Source organism: Marmota marmota, unplaced genomic scaffold, assembly GCF_001458135.2.
Source record: "Marmota marmota marmota unplaced genomic scaffold, marMar, whole genome shotgun sequence".
Lineage (NCBI taxonomy): Eukaryota > Metazoa > Chordata > Mammalia > Rodentia > Sciuridae > Marmota > Marmota marmota.
Window position 1 is genome coordinate 13846040 of NW_026000048.1, and position 23953 is coordinate 13869992.

The following is a 23953-nucleotide window of genomic DNA, read 5'->3' on the forward strand; positions in this document are numbered from 1 at the left end:
AAAAAAAAAAGAATAGCGTTACCTTAGACTAGGTAGAGGGAAGTGAAAGGAGGGGAAGTGAAGGTAGAGGGAAGTGAAAGGAGGGGAGGAAAGGAAGTGAAAGGGGATAAGAAAGATAGTAGAATGAAACAGACATTATTACTGTATGTATATATGTGACCGTATGACCAATATGATTCTACAATATGTATACTCAGAAAAATGAAAAATTATATCCCATCTATGTATGATATATCAAAGTATATAAGTGCATTCTATTGTCTTGTATAACTAATTAAAACAAATAAAACAATTTTAAAAAAAGACAAGCAATTAGCAATTTCAAAGAGTAGGAAGGAATACACTAAAATTTCTGATGCAAACAAACTAAATGTAGCATGGTTTTGAGCAAATGATCAGACAGAGATGACTGCTGAACAGTGAAGTTTATCCAAGTTTCAGCCCTTAGAGACAACTAATAGACAAAGCACAGAATTTTTTACTATAAAATATTAATTGTATCATTTTTAATTATCTAAAAATATTGGAATAGATTATAAGAGTAAGAGGGCAAAGGAAGAAAGGTAAAGAATAGACTATCTAAAGTTTATAGGTACAAACTCAAAGTAACCAATAAAAAATGAAAATATAGTTAATACAACAATATGAGGATGGCTAAAGAAAAAAAGAATATAAAGTTATACAGTTGTCATATTGGAGAAGATAATGATGATTTTTTTTTTTACCTAAAATCCATAATCCCAATTTCTGACATTTGTACTCATGAGAGATACTCCTTGCCAATATTTCTTTTTTGTCCTGTGCAGTCAGCCCCCTCAAAATTCATGTCTCAGACCTTTGTGGTCTTTTTCTGGCTCTTCCAGTCTCACTTCTGTGCCTGTGTCTCTTATCTGCAATTCTTCAGGTAGCCCCTTACCTTGGTATCTTAGACTGCACCATAAAAGGCGACCAAGTATGTGTCAGGAAATGCCAAATGACAGAACTTGCCAGCCACAAGCTTGGAAGAAGTCAAGGACCTGTAGGATGTCATCCTAGACATGCTGATAAGAAAAGGAATTGCTTTGCCAGGTGTTTGCTTACTGTGCCTTGCCTTTTATTCTCTTGATAATTGTGTCTGGGAAGCACTTCACTTTGCAGGTTTAAGCCTGGGAGCACGAAAAGTACCAAACTGATTTTTGCAAATAAGTGGGATTTTCAGTTTCTACCTCCCTTACATTTCAAATATCCCAGTGTATCCATTCACATTCAAGAATGGAACATTTAGAAATAGCTCATTCTTTGACCGAAATCTCATCAGAGAAGCTGGAAAATCCAAACTCCCAGAGCTAAGAAAAGCAATGGGCAGGAAAAAGACTAAAAGAAGAAGAAAAAAGAGACATGCAGCCAAAATAAAACAAGAACACTACAATAAAACAAGATGTCACTAGAACAGGATCCTGAGGAAGTCCCCCAAAAGGGTGGTAGAACTCAATTCAGAGCCTGGGCCCTTGACATCATGACAGAAAGAAATTTAAGGATGGGTCAAAGTGAGATACAGAATGAATTTATGGAGAGAAGGAAAGACACACTCTGAGAGGCAGGGAATAGTACAGGTATTGGAGAAGAACTCACTAGCTACATCTTAACTAGGGATATTTTACATATAAGATCAATAGTACAGAGACATGCTCTAAGACAGTGTGTTTAGTTCTCCTATGGGTTGTAAGTAGACATGTTGATCATTACTTCAATGGGGGTCATTTACTGACACGTTGACCATTACCAGAACTGAGGGGTGATTCATTTTTTCTTTCATGTATTTATGCATTCTGTTTTGTGAATTTCAATAGTATTACTTTGTTGAACCTATGGATAAGGTCCAATAATTGATTTAATAGTGCTGTTTGTGATAAAGAATTGGAAAAGTGACTTTTGAATCTGGACTTTAAATGCATGTGAAAGTGGAAGGGAAAAAACCTGAAAATGTATTCACAATTTAAATATAAATATAAATTAATGTTCCATTGGTTCATCAAATTTTCTATTCATTTGGGTTTTATATACACAATGAGCTTATATTCTAAATAAATAAATAGAAATGTGATGTTACAAATTCATCTATATATAAGTGCACATGTACACACAAATACATGTGTATATACTTATATATAAATACACACACGTACACATGCATGCAGAACCCTTGAAATAAGGATAGCCACAGAATAGTATATTATGTCTGTGGTGTGTCATATATATTCATTTACACCAGTGGCTTTCAAACAGGCAGTTTTGCCCACAGGGTATATTTCGCAATATCTGTAGACATATTTGGTTATCACACTGAGGGGAAGGGGACATTGCCATTGATATCTAGCAGAGATGGGTAGAGACCAGAGGTGCTGTAAAATATTAAAAAATGAACAAGATATCCTCATCAAAAAGAATAACCTAGCTCAAAACGTCAGTAGTGCCAAGGATAAGAAACCCTGCTCTACTCAGTTATCTGAGGCATAAAACAAGGGGAAAACTGAACTCTATTCCAAACAACTGACTGAGAAAAAGAAAAAATGTCCATCTCCACCACAAGTCTGTGATCAAAACTAGTTATATAGCTACAAAACATGTTTTTATTTCTAATCTGAAAATTTTAAGAACTTGAGAAAGGAAAGGCATATCTACTCCATCCTATTCCTAGTTATCAGTGGTCTTTTATTCTCTCTATATGCTAGGCATTTTCCCACAGTATGAGTTAAATACTTTGCCAGATGGGATAAGGAAGATTTTTATGATCCCTGACTAGCCTATTCTGAAAATAAAAGTTTCTGTAATACAAATGGTCAACAAATATATGAAAACTGTTCAACATTGCTAGCAATTAGAGAAATGCAAATTAAAACTACACTACAATTTCATCTCACTCTAGCCAGAATGGCAATTATCAAGAGTACAAGTAACAATAAATGTTGGCAAATATGTAGAGAAAAGGGTACACTCATACATTGCTGGTAATATTGCAAATTGGTGCAACCACTATGGAAAGGAATATGGAGATTCCTCAGAAAACTAGGAATGGAACCACCATTTGACCCAGTTACACCACTCCTTGTTACATACCCAAAGGACTTAAAATCAGCATACTACAATGATGCAGCCACATAACTGTTTATAGTAGCTCAATTCACAACAGCTAAACTATGGAACCCAACCTAGGTACCTTTTAACAGATGAATGGATAAAAAAAATGTGGTATATATACATAAAGGAATATCATTCAGCCAGAAAAAGAATGGCTTTATGACTTTTGCCAGTAATTAGGTGTATCTGGAGACTATTATGCTAAGCAAAGTAAGCTAATCCCAAAAACCAAAGGTCAAATATTCTTTCTGAAATGTGGATGCTAACACACAACAAGGCGGAAGGGAAAGAATAGAAGTTCAGTGCATTAGATGAAGGGAAGGGAGGGCAGACAGGATAGGAAAGAGTGGAATGTATCAGACATAACTTCCCTATGTATGTATATGAATACACCACAGTGAGTGTCCACATTATGTACAGCCACAAGACTAGAATCCCAATTAGAATAACATATACTTCATGCTTGTAAAAATATGTCAAATATACTCTACAGGCATGTATAATAACTAAAAACCAAATAAAAATACAAATAAATTTAAAAATTAAAGTTTCTATAGTTTCTAGTTCAATGTTTTGTGTATTTCACATACATTAAAAAAGAAAATGTAAACTGGGTACATGACTGAATCCCAGCTATGTGGGAGTTGAGGTAGGAGGATTACAAGTTTAAGGATAGCCTGGGCAATTTAGTGAGACCCTTTCTCAAAATAAAAATTCAAAAGGGCTGTGCCAAGCACAGAGTGCATGCCTATAATCCCAGTTGCTTAGGAGGCTGAGGCAGGAGAATTACAGATTCAAGGCCAGACCCAGCAACTTAACAAAACACTGTCTCAAAATTAAAAAGTCTTGTAATGCAACTCATTGGTTAAAGTTCCCCTCGGTTCAATCCTCAGTACCAAAAAGTACGGGGTGGGGATGCTACAAATGTAGTTCATGGTAGAGTGCTTGCTTAGCATGTACAAGGCCCTGGGTTCAATCTCCAGTATCAAAAATAATATATGGTCATATGTTTTAATATAGCTCATCTTTTTAAACAAAATTATTTTGAAAACTAGTAATCTAATACATATATAGCAGTAAGGTAGAACTACATTTCAGGTTTCCATCTATACATACTTTGCTGCATTTTGGATAAGTTATAGATAATAATAGAATTTTGTAGTTGAAGAAAACTCATTTTCCCATTTCCTAATGTCATTATTTCATCAAATATAAGATGCCATTAATTGAAAGATGCACTGTGATACTGTGTACCACTAAAAGAAAACAAAGCCAATTGAAAATGACATGCCCTCCATCATAAGACATAGTTCAATATGAGACATCAAAATATGAATAAAGCATGTCTTAGAATTGATAAAATACATTTTTCTTTACTGTCATGCCCTTTTCCCTTTCTCAGATAAAAGCCATGTGTCATATTATTACATACAAGTCCTTCCATAATGATGTAGCAAAGCATACACATAGAGAACGCATAAAAGGTGAGAAAACTGGGTTAAAGCAATACCCAAAATCTTATGTAACTCTAGGTTTCACTTTTCAAGTTTTTCTTTTCAAGTTATACTTGGCTAATTTGACTGGCTAAGAAAAATATTCTACATTGTCATCTTTTATTAACATTTTTTAAATGGAGAAAGTTATAACAAACCAATGTGATCCTGCAATCTGTACACGTGAAAAAATAAGAATTCATACCCCATTTGAATCAAATGTATGATATGTCAAGATCGTTGTAATGTTTTGAGCAACTAATAAAAAAATAAAAATAAAATAAAAAAATTAACTGGATCTCAATTAACTTGAGGGATTAGTAACTCTAATGTAAATGAATGTGAAAGAAAGAGATTCTTCTTGGACAAAAAGATAGGTAATAGGGCTTTAGTTTGGAAAAATAAATTTTCCAATATTGGGGTTGGATTACAGTAAAGCTAATCTGTATTTTCTATAAATTCTACCTATAATGAAGGTAATAAAGTTAGATGTAACCTGTAATTGCTTTGAGGCACTATGACATTCTTAGGTATAACAAAGAAATTCAGTCCTGATTGCTATACTAGACTTAGCATTGTAGGAAAGGGAGAAGGAAAAAAAACCTCTGAAAGACTTTTAAACAAGAGGATTAATCTTTTAAACTAAATAAAGTATTTCATGGAATAGCTATTTACCTTAATATTTTTATAGATAAAGATTTTTCCTATGGGAAGAAAGATTTGTTGGATGAACAAATGCCTGGCCCAGATGGAAATTGCACATAGAAATGAATTGTTACTAAAAGCAAAAAAGCAGATAAGGCTAAAAGACCAGCAAAACAAGCCCCACTGATGCATATGACATTACTGTGCTGGGAAACAGTTTAATAATGCTGTTGGCTGAACCCTCCAAAGTGTCACCCCAGTACCAGTGAAAAGCCTATTTGCACATAGTAACCATCAAGCTGCCAAAGTTATCAAAATCCCAATGTGTTCTATTAGTAATTCAGCTTAAATAACCCTTCAAACATCAAACCATAACTGAAAAAAAAAATAGATAGAGCCCTAATGCTGCTGTAAGAACCAAGAGCAAAATAACATCAACAACATACTTCTTGACATCCCAGTATATTAAAATAGAATCATAAAATGCTATTGAATTCAATAGCACTCTAAAGAATGCGAAAGGCCTTAAAACCTTGGCAGTGTTTTAGCAAACTGCTGACTTTCTCAAGTTGAAAGTAATATTTGATTTATCCACAAGTTTAGGCTGTAAAGTTGAACTAGTGAGGGCATCACTTCATTTTCTAGAGAGTAGGTATACACTCTTTATTTAGAAGTTTGGGAAATCCCATATTGGCTTCCAAATGCATATTCTACAAAATAGCAAGATAATTCTTTCCTGTTGCTACACCACAATAAATGGCTCTTTTGATATTTTAAAGTCAATAAGAGAGGCAAATTGAAAATGGATTGTTTTTTAAAGTAAGGAGTTCCAAAATACCCAAACATTGATCATCTTCAGGGAATTTACAAAGGTATACTGAGGTCCTTGGTTTAAATAAAATCTGTGAATAATCTGTAAACTCATATTGAGTTTAAAGAAATTTCAGGTAGTCTTTCAAAATCTAGAAACTCAGATCAGATTTATTCTTATTTTGAGATGGAGTTCTCATTTTCATTAATTTACATACTTAACTCAGTATACATTGATTGGGTTTTCTGTAAAGCATTATAAAGCCAAATACCAGGTCTGACATTCCTCCTCCATCAATATCATTTAACAACATACTGGATTTACGTAAACTAGCCCTTTTTCCAAAACTGCTTGTTGATCATTTGGATAGGGCACTTAAGAACCTATAGAATAAAGTTAAAAGACAAGAAAAGATCATCAATCCTATTTCCACATTTTAATTATGCAGCCACAGATTTCCAAACAGATAATACAGCCAGCCAGAGACAAAATGGGCATGTGAGGCAAAGTGGTTAACTCAAATCTAATATTATTCTCACTATACAATATATCTGATTGTATCGTTGACCAAAATATATTATTATTATTTAGGCCAAATATATTAATTGACTCCATCCAATACCATCTTATACTTTTAAATAGAAAGGTGAAAACAAAATTGGAAATTAAAAGGTAAAAAGCAGCGTGTAGTAATGGAAAAATTATAGCGTTTTCATAGCTAGGTAGATGTAAATTTGATTTTGACTCCTTGATTTACTAGCTTTATTACCTTGGGCAAATTGCTCAACTTTTCTGGGGTTGTAACTACCTGAGAGATCTAAGAATGAAACGCAGTGGTACAGGTAAAACATCAATCATAAAATAGGTGCTCAATGAATATTGGTTCCCATTAATTCTAACCTGAGAAAAAAAGAGCTGTGCCATTTCCAGCAATTTCCTTTAGCTCTTTGGATCTCAGTTTTCTCAGCTACAAAATGAAAAGATGGAACCAAACAAATTCACAATTTTTTTCAGCTCACCAAGAAAGGAATAATTCCCTAAAGAATTCAACTTTCATTTAAATTTAACAAACACTTAAGTATATTCTACCCATCCAAAGCACTTTAACAGTTCAGTCACCACAAGAAAGATATGTATGATTTCAGCAAAATGGAATCCAACTTTAAGGCACTGTAAGTTCCAAAAAGAAAAATTACTATGCAAACCAAAGAACTCTAATTTCAAGAAAAACTCTACAAGGACATAACAAATTTAATGTCATAAGCAGATATTTTAGAGTATACCTTCAATTATTACTTTCTCTTTTTTGCTAGAATAGAAAATGAGATATTAAATGTTTATACTATCAGTCTATAACAAAAGACTCAAGAAACATTTAATTAAGAGAAATGAATGCCACTTTTGAAAGGAGAAAAGGGATGAACAATAGACTTCTCTTCCTATGTGTGTCTTATGCAAGGTTTTAAATTTCATTCTGAAACAGAGGGTAATAAATTTTATTCCAAGATATTTTTATAGTGATAAACAGTAATATAAAAAGGTAGTTGACAATGTTCTCCACCTTATTTGTGAACTTCATGTTTTTGGATTTACATTTTTTAAAATAAAATTAAATGCCCAAAGCTTATAGATGAGATATGGGGAAATATTAGCTGATCTTAAATGGAAGTATTAACAACAATGTTTTTTCTCCTTTTCTCTTTCATAAGTAAATCATTCTCAGTGGATCTTTTTCATTATAGGTAAGACTATTTGCAAGTAACTCTTTAACATGTTCAAAATACTATTTAAAATTATGATTAGGGGTCCTAATCACAGTTTTCCAAAAATTCACTTCAGGTTTATGCACTTACTTTACCTATAATTTACTTGAACTATAGAATTTTAGAATACACATCTTAGATGATACAACATCAAGAACAAAAAAAAAAAAAAAGCTTTTCCTCTGGTAAGTGTGAAGAGATAGGAAAATTCCATTTAAATATTATCTCAAATATGTAAAATAAACAATATAATCCTTTTTTTAAATTGACATCTATGTTACATGGGTTATTTGGGGTGGGGGGTCCGAAAAGACGATAGAGAATAAAGCACGTCCCCAACGTAGGTTGTGTGCAGAGGTCCAGAGAGCCACAGAGACATGCTTCAGGTATACATTTACCAAGCATAGGGTAAACCAGAGGCAAAAGGCCTATATTCCATTTCTGCTGTTACTACAAACTTGATATGTGATTTCTTTCACTTTACCATGATTTACTAGCTGTATTACCTTGGGCAGATTGCTCAACTTTTCTGAGGTTGTAACTACCTGAGAGATCTAAGAATGAAATTAGTTGTTTCTTCATGAAATAACAGGTGGAACCATATGATCCTCTTAAGGTTTCTTCTAGGTAAAGTCTGTGCATAACTTTAATACAGTATTTGAAAGGCATACAACACAAGGCAGAAGCACTCACAGGAGCCCTTATTTTGCTCTTTATGAGGCTAGCAAGACTAGCCATCTTCTGTAGTCAGCTAGACATAAATGGCCAGGATTTGAGGTTGGCTGAAGAACACACTGATGGCTAAGGAAGTACTTAAAGAGAAAAAAAAAAAACTGTTTTCTCAATATAGTAAAAAGAAAATATGTAGGAGGTATGTGAGTTCTCACAACCTCAGACCCTTTGTGTCAGCCTTTCACCTTGGCTGGCAGGAGGCCAGCCTCTGCCCTTCAGATTCCTTTTCTGTAAAACAGGGAAAACAATAAAACCTAACTCATAGGATCATGATGAGCAATCAAGATAGTCCCTGCAACACAGCAAAAAGACTGATATAGAATGAATGTTAGAATAGAATAGGGTAGATGGATAGACAGAGAGGCATAGATTGATAGATCTGAAACTCCCTGAAAAGTCCCAGCTGAAGATCATTTAGGTAACCAAAGCTTTCTGATCCATAAGAGAAACAGTTCTGAAAATGAATGATTTTCATCCCCATTCTCCACATCTGACCCTTGAAAGTACACTTATTTTTATGCAGCAGTTACGTTGTATGCAATGACCCAAGACCACCTTCATAGAATAGAGTTTACCATAATATTTAAAAGTACAAAGTGAAATTTAAATCCTGGCTCCACTATTTAACTGCTGTGCAGTCTTAGGCAAGAAGTTTAATACCTCTGCCCTTCAGATTCCTTTTCTGTAAGAAAGAGAAAACAATAAAACCTAAACCATAGAATCATGGCAAGAATCAATCAAGATAGTCCCTGCAAAATAGCAAAGAGCCTGATACAGAGTGAATGTTAGAATAGAATAGGGTAGATGGATAGACAGAGAGGCGTAGATTGATAGATCTGAAACTCCCTGAAAAGGCCCATTTGAAGATCATAAACAGTTTACTGGCAGTGAATTGCATCTGCTGATCTTTCTTCTTCTGAGCATACAATATGGCAAAGATTCAAAGCTGGGCTCAGCTCTTACTAATAGGATCCTACAGGAATCAAGAGGAAATGAGATTATCCTGAAAGTAAGTTACTGCTTTAAGATAGATCTTTAAAAGACTCATAAACACACACACACACATACACACACACACACACGTCATATGAAATCAAAGAAAGGGAGTTGTTTCTCATTTATGTCTTCTCAAGTGTTGCCAGCACTAAAAGCTACAGAATTTTATAACTCTGTGAATCCATAGAGATTATTCTAGTTCAACTCTTTCATTTGATTGAAAAGTAGCCGACAGCCAGAGAGGTTAAGCAACTCGTTTGGGGCCATTCAGCAGTAAATGACAATACCAAGGCAAGTCTTATTTCCTCACTTACCCACCCAGTAGTTGACCTAATATCTTTCAGCAGGTCAGCATCCCATTCTTGCTAGGCCAAAGGAATAAAAAAAAAAAATAAAGTTTTCTCCCTTCTTCCCAGGTTTCTAAAAAAGTAGAGAAGCAACCTCAGCCCCTCAAGACCTTCTTTCCTGAGCCTCCTACCTTGGGAACTGAGGAGGATCCCAGTGAATCTGCTGCTCTCTCCCAACTCCTCTCCAGAGTTTCTGCTCTTTCCTTGCCTTCATAAAGGCTGCTTCTACAACTTCTCACCGCAAAGGTCAGCACTTCTCAGGGTTGAAGTTAAAACCTGCTAATTTGCAAATTCTCAGCTCACTCTACTTTCAGACAGTAAATATAGAAAAACTGTTTCAGCTTCCTGAGTGAATTCAGTTAGAGCTGACTCCTCCATCCCTAATATAATGCAGTTAGATTCATTTATAAAGTGTGTGGGGGTATGAAGGGCTCTGAGAACCTTAGGTATGCCTAACACAGGGAACAAAAGAAAAAAAACGCACCAGGAAGAAAAAAGATCGATTGGGAAGAGGGGGAAGATGGGTAGAAAGAGTACACTGAATAAATTGCCAAATGTAGATCCTGGAAACAGCTCTGCTGCTGAGAGTGACTCACTGCTGAGTCGCCAGAACCACCCAGGGGATAGCACAGGTTTAATTATACGCTCTGGTAACTGACTGACAACAGGCTGGTCCCCCAAACCGTACACGCAGAAAACAGAGGCTAACTCGAAGTAGCAGACACAAAGAACTCTATCTCCAGCTCCCTTTCCTAATCTGATGCTCACCACTCTGCCTGCTGGGTGCACCCCACACTCCCCAAATTTTGCAGCACCACTTCTAATAGGGAACTCTCCTCCTTGCAATCCTGAAAGTTGGAGGGAGGCATAGAGCTGCTGAGGAGTCTCTCAACTATACCAAGTGCTTCCCCTTCCCTGACTGCTTGCAGGGAAACGGATCCTTTCACTGGGTGCCTCAAGCTGACAGAAGTGGGGGCTTCTCACCACTGAACACATGAACTCCCTTGCGGCATCCTTCTGCCCATGTCTTTGCTCTGAGGGTAGGAAACGTAAGTGTCACAGTGAGTTAAGCGTTCTTCCCCCACGTAGGCACCCACCCGCAAAACCGGAAGAACGACTTTACTTCTGCCCTTTTCTCTCCCTACCTGAATTCTGGGACCAGGTTAGGCTGCAATCCATAGAAGGCAGCGGAAAGAGTAACCAGCCATCCTGGCTTGTAACTCCCGTTCTCGCACTCCAGATAAGGCGGAGACCACTTGACATGGCTCTTGTCCCCGCCAAGCCCGTCCCTGCGCCGCCAGCTATGGCCCAGGCCCCGGGGCCCCTGATTGGAACCGCGGCGGTGTAAGTGGGGCCTCCACTTGCGCCGGAGGCCGTGGAACCACTCGGTTTCCAGAGTGGCGTTGGCCAGGTGGTGTGCGGAAGAGGACAGGTCCTGGAGCAGGATGCGACTCTCTTCACGAGTGGCCTGGAGGAAGACTTGCGGGGCCGGCGCGGACAGAGACTCGGTGGTGAAGGTGATGGCCGCCCGAAAGATGCTGGGCTCGCCCTCTAAGAGGCTCCGTACCAGCGCCTGGTACCACTCCAGGTCATCCTGCAAGTTCTGCTCCCGAGACTTATTGCTCTGCAGCATCATGTTGAGGAAGTTGGTGGCGTGTGTCAGCGTGTCCAGCGCCCCGTGCAAGGAAGGATGGGAACTAGCTAGGGCTGGCGACTTCCCCGGCAGGCCTGCCAACTCGTAGCGGCCGGAGCAATTGGCTCGCTTCAGCTGGTGGGAGTCCCCGGTGTAGAGGTAAGAGGCCACGTCCATGGGCACCTCCTCGGCGAGTTTCTGCGCCAAGATGGTGCCGTCGGTGGAGCGGCTCCAGGGAGCCGAGGGGTCCGAGGCAGAGGCTCGAGCCAGCTGCTGCGTGTGCTGCTTCCCCCTCAGGGTCTTCTCTCGAGGGGAATCCGGCCGTCCCGGAGGGTCGCGGCTGGCGCCAACAGTTCCCAGTCCCAGATGAGCGAGCAGGAGGCAGAGGAGTAAGGGGTGAGCCATGGCTCCCATCTGTCTCGCAGAGAGGAAAGGAGGTAACGAGAGGAGTCACTTTTTGAATTTCGATCGTCAATTTATCAACAGGAAGACTTTTAATAGGGGGGTCTTTCCTCTTCTCCAGACGGCTCCCAGTCCAAAAGGACTTTCAAATAAAAATGTTTCGAAATTGGCCCAGCTGGCTAAACCGCGGTTACAGGAAATCAAATCACCTGTGGCAATGCTGGCTGCACCCGCTCCACACTGGGTCGGCTCGGAATTACGCACCTTGCAGCCTGGAGCAGACCAGGTTACATCCCCCTCGCGCTCCGGGCAGCTATAGTTAGCCTGCTTACGTCTTTCTGCTCAGCCGCTGCCACCGCCGCTCTCATTGAGGTGTGTTCAAGAGCTGCTGCTGTTGCTGCTGCTGCTGTTGCTGCTGCTGCCACCGCGGCCGCCGAAGACGCTGCTCCATCATCTCACCCGTGGCAGGTCGTTCCCGCCTCCCTGCTCTGGCTCCTCCCGACCCCCTCGCCCCGAGGCACGGAGCGCGCACCCAGAACTGCACGGCGAGCGTAGGAGAGAGTCCCACGGAGCGGAGATTTCTTTTAAGATGTCTGTTTCTCTGGAGTCGGGAGGGCCAAGCAGCTGGTTAATTGGAGCCTTTAGGTTTGGCCACAAACCACACTGCCGCCTCTCCCTGCTCTCGGGAGGAAAGCCAGTTTAAAGAGGCAGCTTGGCCGCAACCAAACCCTTGGAGGGCGGCTTCAAGCCGTCTTGCTCCCTGTTTGGTCGGCTCTGCTGTCAATCAGCTGACTGCCATTGGTTGGGCTAGGGCGGGAGCTGTCCAGTGCTGAACCCGAGGCGGCACGGAGGAGGCGGAGGAGCAGGCGGCGGCGCGGGAGACAGCCTCGCAGAGTCCTTTCACCCACTCGCGTACACCGAAGACTCGGAAACCCGCAGGGGTGGGATAGGGAAGGGTGGGCGGGAGTGAGGGAGAAGCAAGCTTTGGGTGGCTCAGAGCGAAGGAAACTTGGACATAATGAGGAGGAGGGTGTTGGTGTCTTGAATTCTTAGTTAAATCAGCCTTTTCTTTTGCCTGGAAAAGAGGGAGAAGGGAGTAGTTTTCATTTTTTACTGAAACTGGGAGGGAGGAACGTAGTATGGAGATGTGTCCTCCTGAGAATCTGCTCATTTTTAGGCAAATTATCAAATCTTCTTCCTTGTTGTCGGTTAAAGAAATGATTAAAACCTACTTGCTGAGGCTGGTCTCAGCTTTGGGAGAGTAATGGAGACATCTACTGGCTGAGCTTTAAGAACAAAACAATACTATAAGAAATCTCTTCTTGGGATCTAGGATTGGGGAACCTATGAAAAATGTAGGAACATAAAGATGTGTAAGGGAGGAATAAGTCAAAGGGGCATAACATGTGACAGTGAGAGAATGAGAATGAGAAAAAGTGCATCTGTGTTGGGTGAAAAGGGAAATCTTTCTGACTGGGGTTTCCTAGAATTGATAGGTAAGAACTGAGACTTCTGATTAGCTATAAGGTTGAGATGTCCCAGGAGAAAAAAAGAACTGCATTTCCCTAAATTATTGGGAAATCACTTAACACAGTCTAATTGTTTTATTTGAATCCTGTTAATAGATTAATAGAGTAGACATTTAATGCTTATGCACTTCTATTTTCAAGTTTCCCAACAAAGACCAAAAAAAAAAAAAAAAAAGAAAGAAAGAAAAGACAAATAGAACATCCTAAATTCACTTTTAATTCCCAACCAACAAAAATGTTACTCCTGGCATTCCAAGATAGCTCTTCTTAGATTTAGTGTACCATTTCATTTCATTCTGTTGTTGAAATACCTTAGTCTGTTTTGTGTTACTATAACAAAATAACTGACACTGGATAATATATAAAGAAAGGATACTTATTTAGCTCATAGTTTTGAAGACTAAAAGTTCAAGATTAGACATCATCATCATTTTGTCCCCTGGTGAAGGCCTTCTGGCTACATCAGAATATGGAAAATGGTATCATATTTGAGACGATAAGGAATAGGGAGAGGGAGTGCACATAACAAAAAAGGAAGCAAGAGATTAAACTGATTCTTTTATAACAACCCACTCTTGTAGGAACTAATCCAATCCCATGCAACCTGACCCACTTTCAAGAAAGTTTTAATCCCTTCATGAGGGTAGAATCCCAATGAACTAATTAATTTGACTAGGCACTACCTCTTAAAAGTTTCCACCACCACCACACTGAGGACCAAGCTTCCAGTGCATGAGCCTTTGGGGACAAATTTTATACAGACCATAACAATACTTAGGCACTGAAATGTAAATTTCAAAGGAGCAAAAATCTTTTTCAACCTTGGTCACTGTAGTATATTGAGCACCTGGATCATAGTAGCTTCTCACTAAATATTTGCCAAATTGATGAATGAACCAGAAGGTCATGATGATGAAGCCAATTATTTAAAACTTCATTTCCTTACCTCAAGAGAAGTCTGCTTCATATGCCAGTAATGAGTGTTTTAGAAATACCTTATAACAACCAGTTTTCCAAACTGCAATTCGTGGTCTCCAAGCAGGTTTTATAGCTATGTAAAGAATGGTTATTAGACTTGTATTTACTTACAAGTAGATTTCATGTTCATTTCTGACTTTTGGTTTAAATTTTGCTTTGCAATGTATGCTCCTATGATAAGTAAAGTTCATTTCAGTTTAATGCTTTACTATAGCATATATAGCAATAATTACAGAATTAGTTTCTGTTTGTTTAATTTACTACAGTATACACTATGATTTTTCTTTTATTTAACCATCTGAAAACTGAGGTATAATTTCCTCATTAACTGATTTTTTAGAAAACCTATAAAACTTATTAATAATTCTTTCAATTTTTCTAGTATCTAAGTTAAAAAGGAAGATATTCTTTTATTTAGAGGTCCCCCTAGAAGTAATTTAATCAAAAGACCTGTGTTCTAATCCCTCTATTGTTTTGTAGCACTGATAAGACAGTTAAACTTTCTGTGTCTTGAGACACAAACTGTATCTGAGCCTCAGGATTTGGCATTCAGGTAGTACTGGAGCACCTCATGAGCCACTATCCAGGGATGCCAGTCCTCCTTCTAGAGCACATCTGTTATAATTTAAATCTGAAATGTCCATCAAAGGTTCATGTGTGTAACGCTTGGTCCCCAATGCAATGATGTTCAAATGATGGGGTTTTCGGGAAGTGATTTGTTCATGAGGGCTCTGACCTCAGCAGTGGATTAATACATTGAATAATTCTCGATAGCATTAATGGGAGGTGATGAAAACTGTAGGCGGTAGGGCCTAATTTGAGAAAGTGCATCATGGGGCATGGCCTGGAAGGCTATATCTTATCTTCAGCCTCTTCCTCTCCACCTCCAGCTTCCTGGCTGCCATGAGGTGAGCAGTTTTCCTCTGCCATCCCCTTCAACCGTGATATTCTACCTTGCCTCAGGCCCAAAGGAATGAAGCCAGCTGACCATGAACTGAAACTTCTGAAACATTTGCCAAAGTGACTCTTTCCTCCTTGAAGTTGTTTTTCTCAAGTATTTTGTCCCAGAAATCAAAAAACTAACACAACATCTAACAAGAGAGGAGCAGACTATGAGAGGCTTATGCAACAACATAATCCCCTTCAGTGGATAGCTGTCAGGCTTCATTGTCAAATAACTAGAGTGAGCTACATGGATCTAGAAATTCCCAATGGAAATGCAATCTGAGCCACAAATTAAATGTGTGTTAAATAATTTTAAATGTTCCAATAGTGTATTTTTAAAGTTTAAAGAAAAAAATGAAATTAATTTAATGTTTGATTTTGCTCAACATATCCAAATGATTATCATTTTAATAAGTAAATAACATAATTATTAATGTTCTATTTATATTCTTATACTAAGTTTTCTGAATCTGGTGTGTGTTTTGTTCTTACAACTCATGACACTTCACACTAGCCACATTTTAAGAGCTCAATAACCACCTGAGGCCAGAAGCTATCATAAAGCACAAGCTCTGAAAGATAGTGCATTGTGGTCCAGAAAGTTGTAGAACATCGAGGTCCAAATAAGATAAGGCACCCAGGTTCAATACTTTTCAAAATCTGGTCCATTTAATAGGTTTGAGTCAGGAAGCTGAGGTAAACTATTCGTGTCTGAGTTAGTAGTCATCAATTAAGGAAATAATCCTTAAAAAAAAAAAGATTATAATTAGCAATCAAGATTTAACATACACACACATATCCCTCAAAGAAGACTACAAAATTCCACTCCAACTCACATAAGACATCACTCATTTGACAAATGTTTGTTGAAACTCTACTGTGTATCAGGCATTGGGTCTTGTACTGGGGTGACACAGGTATCTCATGTGCCTACCTGGCTTTTATGTTCAAATGGGTTGAGACATAAAAAGGCAATGAAATAAACAAGATAATTACACATTATAATAAATACCATAAAGAAATACACACTGTGAAGTGATAAAGAGAGCAAGGTATGGGGGTTCAGGGAGCTTTTTATATAAAGAAATAAAAGGAGAGAAAGCCATGAGGAGGTAACAAACTGAAACCTAAAGAATGAGGAGTAATTTGTTAGATAGTAGGTAGTAATGACCTGGCTAAACATAACAGGGAGAAAAACTTACCTTCGATAGAGGGAGTATATATGAATGCACCTAGTCTACAAATATTCTATCCTTAGCAGGAAAGAGAAATGGAAGAAGGTAACTATGATAAGCTGAAGTGATACAAAAGTACTAACAATAGACACAAAAGGCAAATCATTTTATAAGATAATCAAGATAAGAAATAAGCCTGGGATAAATATCCTCCTCCCTCAAGCATATGAATATAATTTGTAGATAAATATTCCTGTGCACGTCTCAGAATTAAGAACTAAATTGTCTAACTGCACATTTATACTGTGCAGGAGCTTGACTGTAATTGAACAATGGATAAAAGACATAGGATCTGTGTGAAAAGGCCTAAGGCTTTTACATCACAACCTGAAAAGTCAATCTAATTGCTTTAGAACAAATCTGCACTGATGAAAAAGCAACCTGTGCTGGGCACAGTGGTGCACACCTAATCCCAGCAACTCAGGAAGCTGAGACAGAAGGATCTTAAGTTCAAGGCCAACCTCAGCAATTTAGCAAGGCCCTAAGCAATTTAGCAAGGACCTCTCTCAAAACTAAAAAAAAAAAAAAAAAAAAATTTGAAAAAAAATTAAAAAGTAACTGAGGATGAATCTAAGTAGTAAAGTACCCTTGGGTTCAGTTCCCAGTACCACTCACAAGAAAAAACAATATGTAGCAGAGTATGGTGGCATAGGCCTATAATCCCAGCTGAGACAGGAGGATCACAAGTTCAAAGCCAGCCTCAGCAACTTAGAACGGCCCTACGAAATTTAGCCAGACTCTGTCTCAAAATAAAAATAAAAAGGTGGGGATGTGGCTTAGTGGTAAAGTGCCCTTGGGTTCAATCCCTGATACCAAAAAAAAAAAAGCACTATTTAATAGAATTATGAGTTGTCATCATATGATTGATTTACTCTATTATAAAAAGGAAGATATGAAATTAACAACACTAAGTAAAAAGAATCAAAGGAGACCAAAAACTACCAAGGATAGATGGTATATGAACAATATAGGTGTATTGTTTTAATAAATTTTTAAATATCTGAAGTCAGTTTTTGTAGGTTGTAATTTTCAATAAACGGCTTAAGAGTTGTTTATATATTCCATATAAAATTATATATATATATAATCAATAAATGTATCAATGTATTTCTCTCTGCATATCATAATCTATGATAATTTTCAATATTCTTCCAGCATGACTGTCTTCATGTTTTTAATGCTATACCATACAAGTAGAAAGAAATTTAAGTCATTTTTTAAAGCAAAAATTAGGCCAGGTGTGGTAGCACATGCCTATAATCCCACTGACTGCTGGAGGCTGAGGTAGGAGTATCACAAATTCAAGGCCAGGTTCAGCAATTTAGTGAGGCTCCAAGCGATTTAGTAAGAACCTGGCTCAAAATGTTTAAAAAATGTTTTAAAGGCTGGGCATGTAGCTTAGTTGTAAAGCACCCTGAGTTAAATCCCTGGTACCAAAAATCAAAATAAATAAAAACAAGAATTAGGACAGTGGGATGTAGGAAAAGGACACCAGACAGGCAGTTGAGAGACTTGATTCTAATTGCTTCTGCCATTATCTAATCAAGTGACTTTTGACAGTCTCTGAGCCCTTTTGGTTAATCTGTAAAGTAAGAGTGATGTATTAGATATATAACCTACATTGGAACAATTGCAGCTGTGATGAATAATACTCTAGGTATATTTTCCAAGAACTCATTGTTCTTAGTACTCCTAGGCTTACAAGGTAAATGTTATTCTTAGATTAAATAATGCTGAATCTCAGGAAACAAAGTGGCACAAACCCCAATCAAATTCCTGATAAAGCAAATAAAAGTGCAGAGACACAGCATAATCTTTCAATATAAACAAATACAAAACCAGAAATCTAGTTATTATTCCTGGTCTTACTGAAATTCTGGGTTTCCTGAAACATGTGCCATTCCTGGGTCTCATGGCCCATTTGCAAAATGAAGATTATAGTCTTTTTTATCCAAGAAGAGTGGTTTTGAAATTTCAGCATGCAGAAGTAGCACTAGAGAATTCTGATCTTGTGGATCCAATAGAACTTTAAAATCTGCGTTTTAATAAGCACCTCAGTTGATTTTGATGCAAATGATAAAAGGAGCACATGCTGAGAAATACTGCCATGGGAAATAATTCTAAGATACTAGAAGAAAGGATTTGGTGAACACAAAGCCTTGCTTTGAATTGCGAAACTGGTTTGTGGTGGGGCAGGAGGGGGAGGGAACAGTAAAGAGTATTATTACTGTTATTATTACCATACTTACGCATCACTTAGAATGGCCCAAAACTGTTCTAAGAATTTTCATATTTTAGCTCATTTAATCTTCATTACAACGCTATGAATTTGGTGCTATTAAAATTTTACAGGAAAGAAACAATAAAAAAAATGAAGTAGCCTAAGAAATACATCCATCTGGTTCCAAATGTCATTCTCTTAATTACGATACCAGTGGTTCTCAAATGTTGGTACATATTGGATTCACCTGAAGAGCTTTTATCAAAGCACGGGTTAATGATCCCACTCCCCAAATCATGGATTTACTAGGTCTGGAACACAGAAGAGATGGTCTGCATTCTTTCTTTTTTCTTTTTCTTTTTTTTTTTTTTTTTTTGAGGCAGAGATTGAACCTAGAGGCACCTAAACACTGAGCCACATCCCAGTCCTTGTTTTCTATATTTTATTTAAAAACAGGGTCTTCCTAAGTTGCTTAGGGCCTTGCTAAATTACTGAGGCTGGCTTTGAACTTGAAATCCCCCTGCCTCAGTCTCCCAAGTGGCTGGAATTACAGGCCCCACCACCCAGGGATGGTCTGCATTCTTAACAATTTCCCTGCTGGTCCTGGGATCTCACTTTGAATACTACAGATTGAATAATTTACGAAGAAGAAAGGTTTATTCTGCTTATAGTTCTGAATGTGAAATTCAAAATTGTGTGGCAGCATCTGGTGAGGTCCTTCTTGCTGGTAGGACTCTACCTACAGCATGACAATCTGTTGCCTTTATAAACTTAACACTTTTCCATGTACTTTACATGGAAAGAGGAGAAAGTCAATATCAATAGATGAAAAGATACTGTGAATATTCTAAGAAAAAAATGTCTTTAGTTCATCTATTTTCAACCGAAAGCTTACCCAAGATGCCTATGTTTTTTACTTAGCAGTTTATTCTCATCTGCCTCCAGTTTACCCTAAAACACTTACTCCCTCTCAGCATCGTTTCTAACAACACTCAAACTCTTTCCAGAGTCCTCTCCTCTGCTTTTCACTGTGAAGGCATGACTCGGGCTATTCTTAAATTCCCACTGAAGTGCTTTCTAAAAAAGTACTAAGCACAGTATCAACTATATAATCACTACACTTTGACCCGAATTGCTAGTTTCTCTCTTTCTCCCCACCCCACGCAAAATAGTTCTGTAAACCCAAAGATGCTTAACGAACTTCCCAACCCCAAGGGAAGAAAACGCCAGGAAAGTACATTTATGTTGAAAAATCCTGAATGTGTTAAGGCAAAGCGCTTACCCAGATGACTTTCCATGACACTGATCTGACATCCAGCAGCACAGGAAGGGACCAGTATAGCATATACTAAAAATCTAACCAAATTATGGAAAACCCAACTCAATCCAATCATTAATGGACTCCTTTTCTCATTCAGAACTAAAAATGACCAAAAAATTTTTGAAACAATATCTGATAAAGGGCTGGGGTTGTGGCTCAGGGTAGAGTGCTTGCCTAGCACATGCAAGGCCTTGGGTTCAATCCTCAGCACCACATAAAAATAAACAAAATAAAGATTTTGTGTCCAACTACAACTAAAAACTAAATACTAAAAAACAAAATTGATGAAGAAAAGGGACTTTGTGGATAGAAAAAGATGAGTAATGGATTATTTTTTCTTTGGTGAATTTCATTTGTTTCACTTGCTGGAGGGAAGCATTTCATGCTATATATATCCATCTGTTGTTAGAAATCATAATGATTGGGGGTTTTTTGTCAGCATATTACCTTGAGAACAATGGGGGTCTACTTCATGATCAATTTAGGATTTGGCTTTCCATCTTAACACAGGAGTCTTTGAAAGTTGAAAACTTCAAGTGCCCAAGACCACATCCACATGATGGTACGCATCATGCACACACAGAACACATAAAATTATTATTGGCAGTTCCTCCTTAATGAAAGCAGAAACTTGTGAGACAACATGAATGAACTTGGGAGGGCATTATGTTAAGATGAAATAAGCCAGGCACAGAAAGACAAATACCACATGATCTCACATAATGGTGTTTAGACGTGACACCTTTGGAAGTCATTAGATTTAGATGGGGTCATGGGGGAGTGAGGATCTCATATTTGCATTGAAGTCATTAGATTTAGGTGGGGTCATGGGGGAGTGAGGATGTCATATTTGCATTGGTGGCTTTCTAAGAGGAAAAGAGATTCAAGTGAGCAAGCTTGTTTCTTTCCAGGTGATGCCCTTGAAAGTCTGTAGAGTCCTACCAGCAAGAAGGACCCCACCAGATGCTGCCACATAATTTTGAATTTCACATTCAGAACTATAAGCAGAATAAAGCTTTCTTCTTCATAAATTATTCAATCTGTAGTATTTAGTTATAGCAATAAAAAAATCTAAGATACATATTTAACCCAAATACTTGTTTTAGTCATCAAAATCTAGGCTCCCTTGAGTACCAGTTCTTTCATGCTGGATTATTAACAGGTTTGCACTCTTCCTTTATAAGTAATTTGCACTCTCCAGTCCAAAGTCCAACTTTGTAGAAGCTAATTTCATCTGTTGAAAAAACCACAAATACATGTTTCCCTTCCCTTAAAACCTTCAAACACTACCAATCCTCTTAACAGATATTTCTCAAAGAAATGGCTAATAAGCACATGAAAAGAAGCTCAACTTCATTAGCCGTTAGGGAAATGAAAATAAAAACCACAATGAGATACCACTTCACACCCATATGAAGGGCTATAATAAATAAGACAGACAACAACAAACGTTAATGGGGATGTGGTGAATCATGAACCTTCATACAGTGGATAGGAATGGAAAGTGACACATCAGCTCTGGGAAACAGTTTAGTAGTCTAGAATTGGGAGGGAATTGTACACATAGGATTCAGGGAGATGGTTAAACTCCTTGGGTGAGGTGAGGTATTAGGATAGGGTGGGGAAGGACCATAGAATTAAATGGAAATATTATCAACGCCCAAGTTTTTGTACTAGGTGGTAGACTCACAGGTGCTTATTTTAAAATAACTAAATAAAACTAGATAATAAATTCACCAATGGTGAAAATGTATTGAACCAAGGATTGTGGTTAATCAAAGGTTGTGGAGTCAGTTAGAAAAGCTAAAAAAAAAAAAAAAAGAAAAAGAAAAAAAGGAATAGAAAAGGAAGAGAAGGGAAGGAAAGGACTTAGTATCAATTTTCATTGTTTCCATGGACTTGGCCCCAAATGAATGATCCTTACATGCTCTATGACCACCCCTCACCTTTTGCAATTCACAGGTCTGACACATCCAACAAGCCATTGGTTTAAGTGTACCCACAGGTGCCACCGTATTTTCTCTTCCCAAGTAATACAGTGAACCTTTTTCACTGACCTTGGCCTACTACCGACCCAGCAATATACCTGTGTTGCACAGACAGGTCTCTGGGGGAGGTTCTTGAAATTAGGAAGGATTTTTCTTCGGTGCCTTCCTTCAGCCAGATCTTTGTGCAAAGAACAGTGGCAAATCCTTTACCCTATTCCAAACCCATTGCTGAGCCTTCATCTTCAACAGCAATTCACCCCAGGCTGAAGTTTAATTTCACTTTCTGAGGGTCGAGTCCTTCTTCTTTTCACTTTCGGTCTCTAAATGTAGATAGTCTGCATCTAAAGCACTATTTCTGGGCCTCCATGTGTCTCCTCAAAGACTGGCTGACCCACTTTCCAGATGGAGCAAACATCATCCTGTATCTGATCCATAAGTCATGAACAGAAGGCCGAGGAAATGAAAAGCTGTGTCCCCACCAGGAGGGGAGCTAAGCTTCCAGCAGGGGGTACACAGCGAGATCACAGAGGCCCTGCATAATTTTTCAGAAAGCCAGTTGTGATCAATGACAGAACAGCTTGGTCCCAGACACAATTTTCCTGGATTTTTAAACACAAATAGCAATACTAAAATCAGGTAAGATTTACCATAAGTTTAATCCAAAATACTTAATAATGTATATTATGATAATTACGACACCAATGATAACTGTCTCTGGGATTCTCTCAGACAAATGTGAAAAAGAAAAGACAACGTTTATGAGCTTCTCCCCATCTAGAAGGGCATCTTTCCCTAAAAAAGATTTAAGGCATGAATTCAGGGAAGAAGGATGACATCCCAAAGTACCTTCATTAAGTCCTCTTGGAAGAAAATAGCTAGATATCCCAGAGAAGCAGATTACAGTGTTCATCTAGAAGTCAAGGGTATCAGAAGTATCAAATCAAACCCCTTTCTGATAGTAAGAGAAACTCTCCCTGCAGGGCTGTTTTTTTTAAACATTAAGAAACTGTGAAAGTGAACATCTATTTACTAAGAAATGTTAGGAAGGAAAGTTAGATGTTTAAGCAAGCTAGAAATATAGCCATATTTTTAGAACCCCAGAATAATAAAATGTCTTTCATGTATTTGCATAAAATTAAGCTTTTTGCCCCATTACTTATTCCAAGTAAGTTAAAAATTTTCTCCTCCAGTTTATTGGTTCTGTATTACAATGTCTAAGGAAGAAGCTGGGTTTCCCCACCGTCACATCTAATCCCGTCTAGGATGAGGGCAAATTTGGGACAAAGACAAGGAGAACACAGTTCTGCAGTAGCAAGATGTAGATTTTAAGGCATTAAGAGTAGAGAGGATACAATTTTTTAAAAATTAGAATTCTTCCCTAACTCTTTGTAGTTTACCCATGTGAATTCCTCTTTTGAAATACTGTCCTTATTCAAACTTGTGGTTTGAGCAGTTGAAAAATATGGACCCAGGATCTCCCTTTTAGTGAGAAAAGCATCTCCCACATCTTCCCCTGCAGCAAAACAAATCAATACAAACAGCCTCCAAAGGTCAGAGGAAACCAGAGGGAAGATAGTGGAAAGGCAGCACTGTGTAGGTGGTCCAGCTCAGCCATTGTAGATCTTCTAAGGTCTCTCAGTTATGCTTCATAAACCATCTTTTCCTGATTAGGTTTGAATTTTGTGGACTTTTTTTTTTTCTTGCCATAAGAATGATAAAGCGTTAAAGACCAAGTTCAGGATGTGAGCCTAGGAAAAAACAGCACCCCCCCCCCCCAAAAAAAAAAAAAAAAACTGG

General features: G+C 38.1%; 1 protein-coding gene across 1 annotated transcript in view; it reads right to left on the reverse strand.

Moving 5' to 3' along the window:
- Nucleotides 1-23953, reverse strand: part of Gpr158 (G protein-coupled receptor 158) — a 480026-nt gene that overhangs the window by 415109 nt on the left and 40964 nt on the right. The window contains exon 2 of the mRNA XM_015495224.2: nt 11050-13014. Coding sequence (XP_015350710.1) covers nt 11050-11951 — 902 coding nt within the window. The 5' untranslated portion in view covers nt 11952-13014. The remainder of the gene's footprint in view (nt 1-11049; nt 13015-23953) is intronic.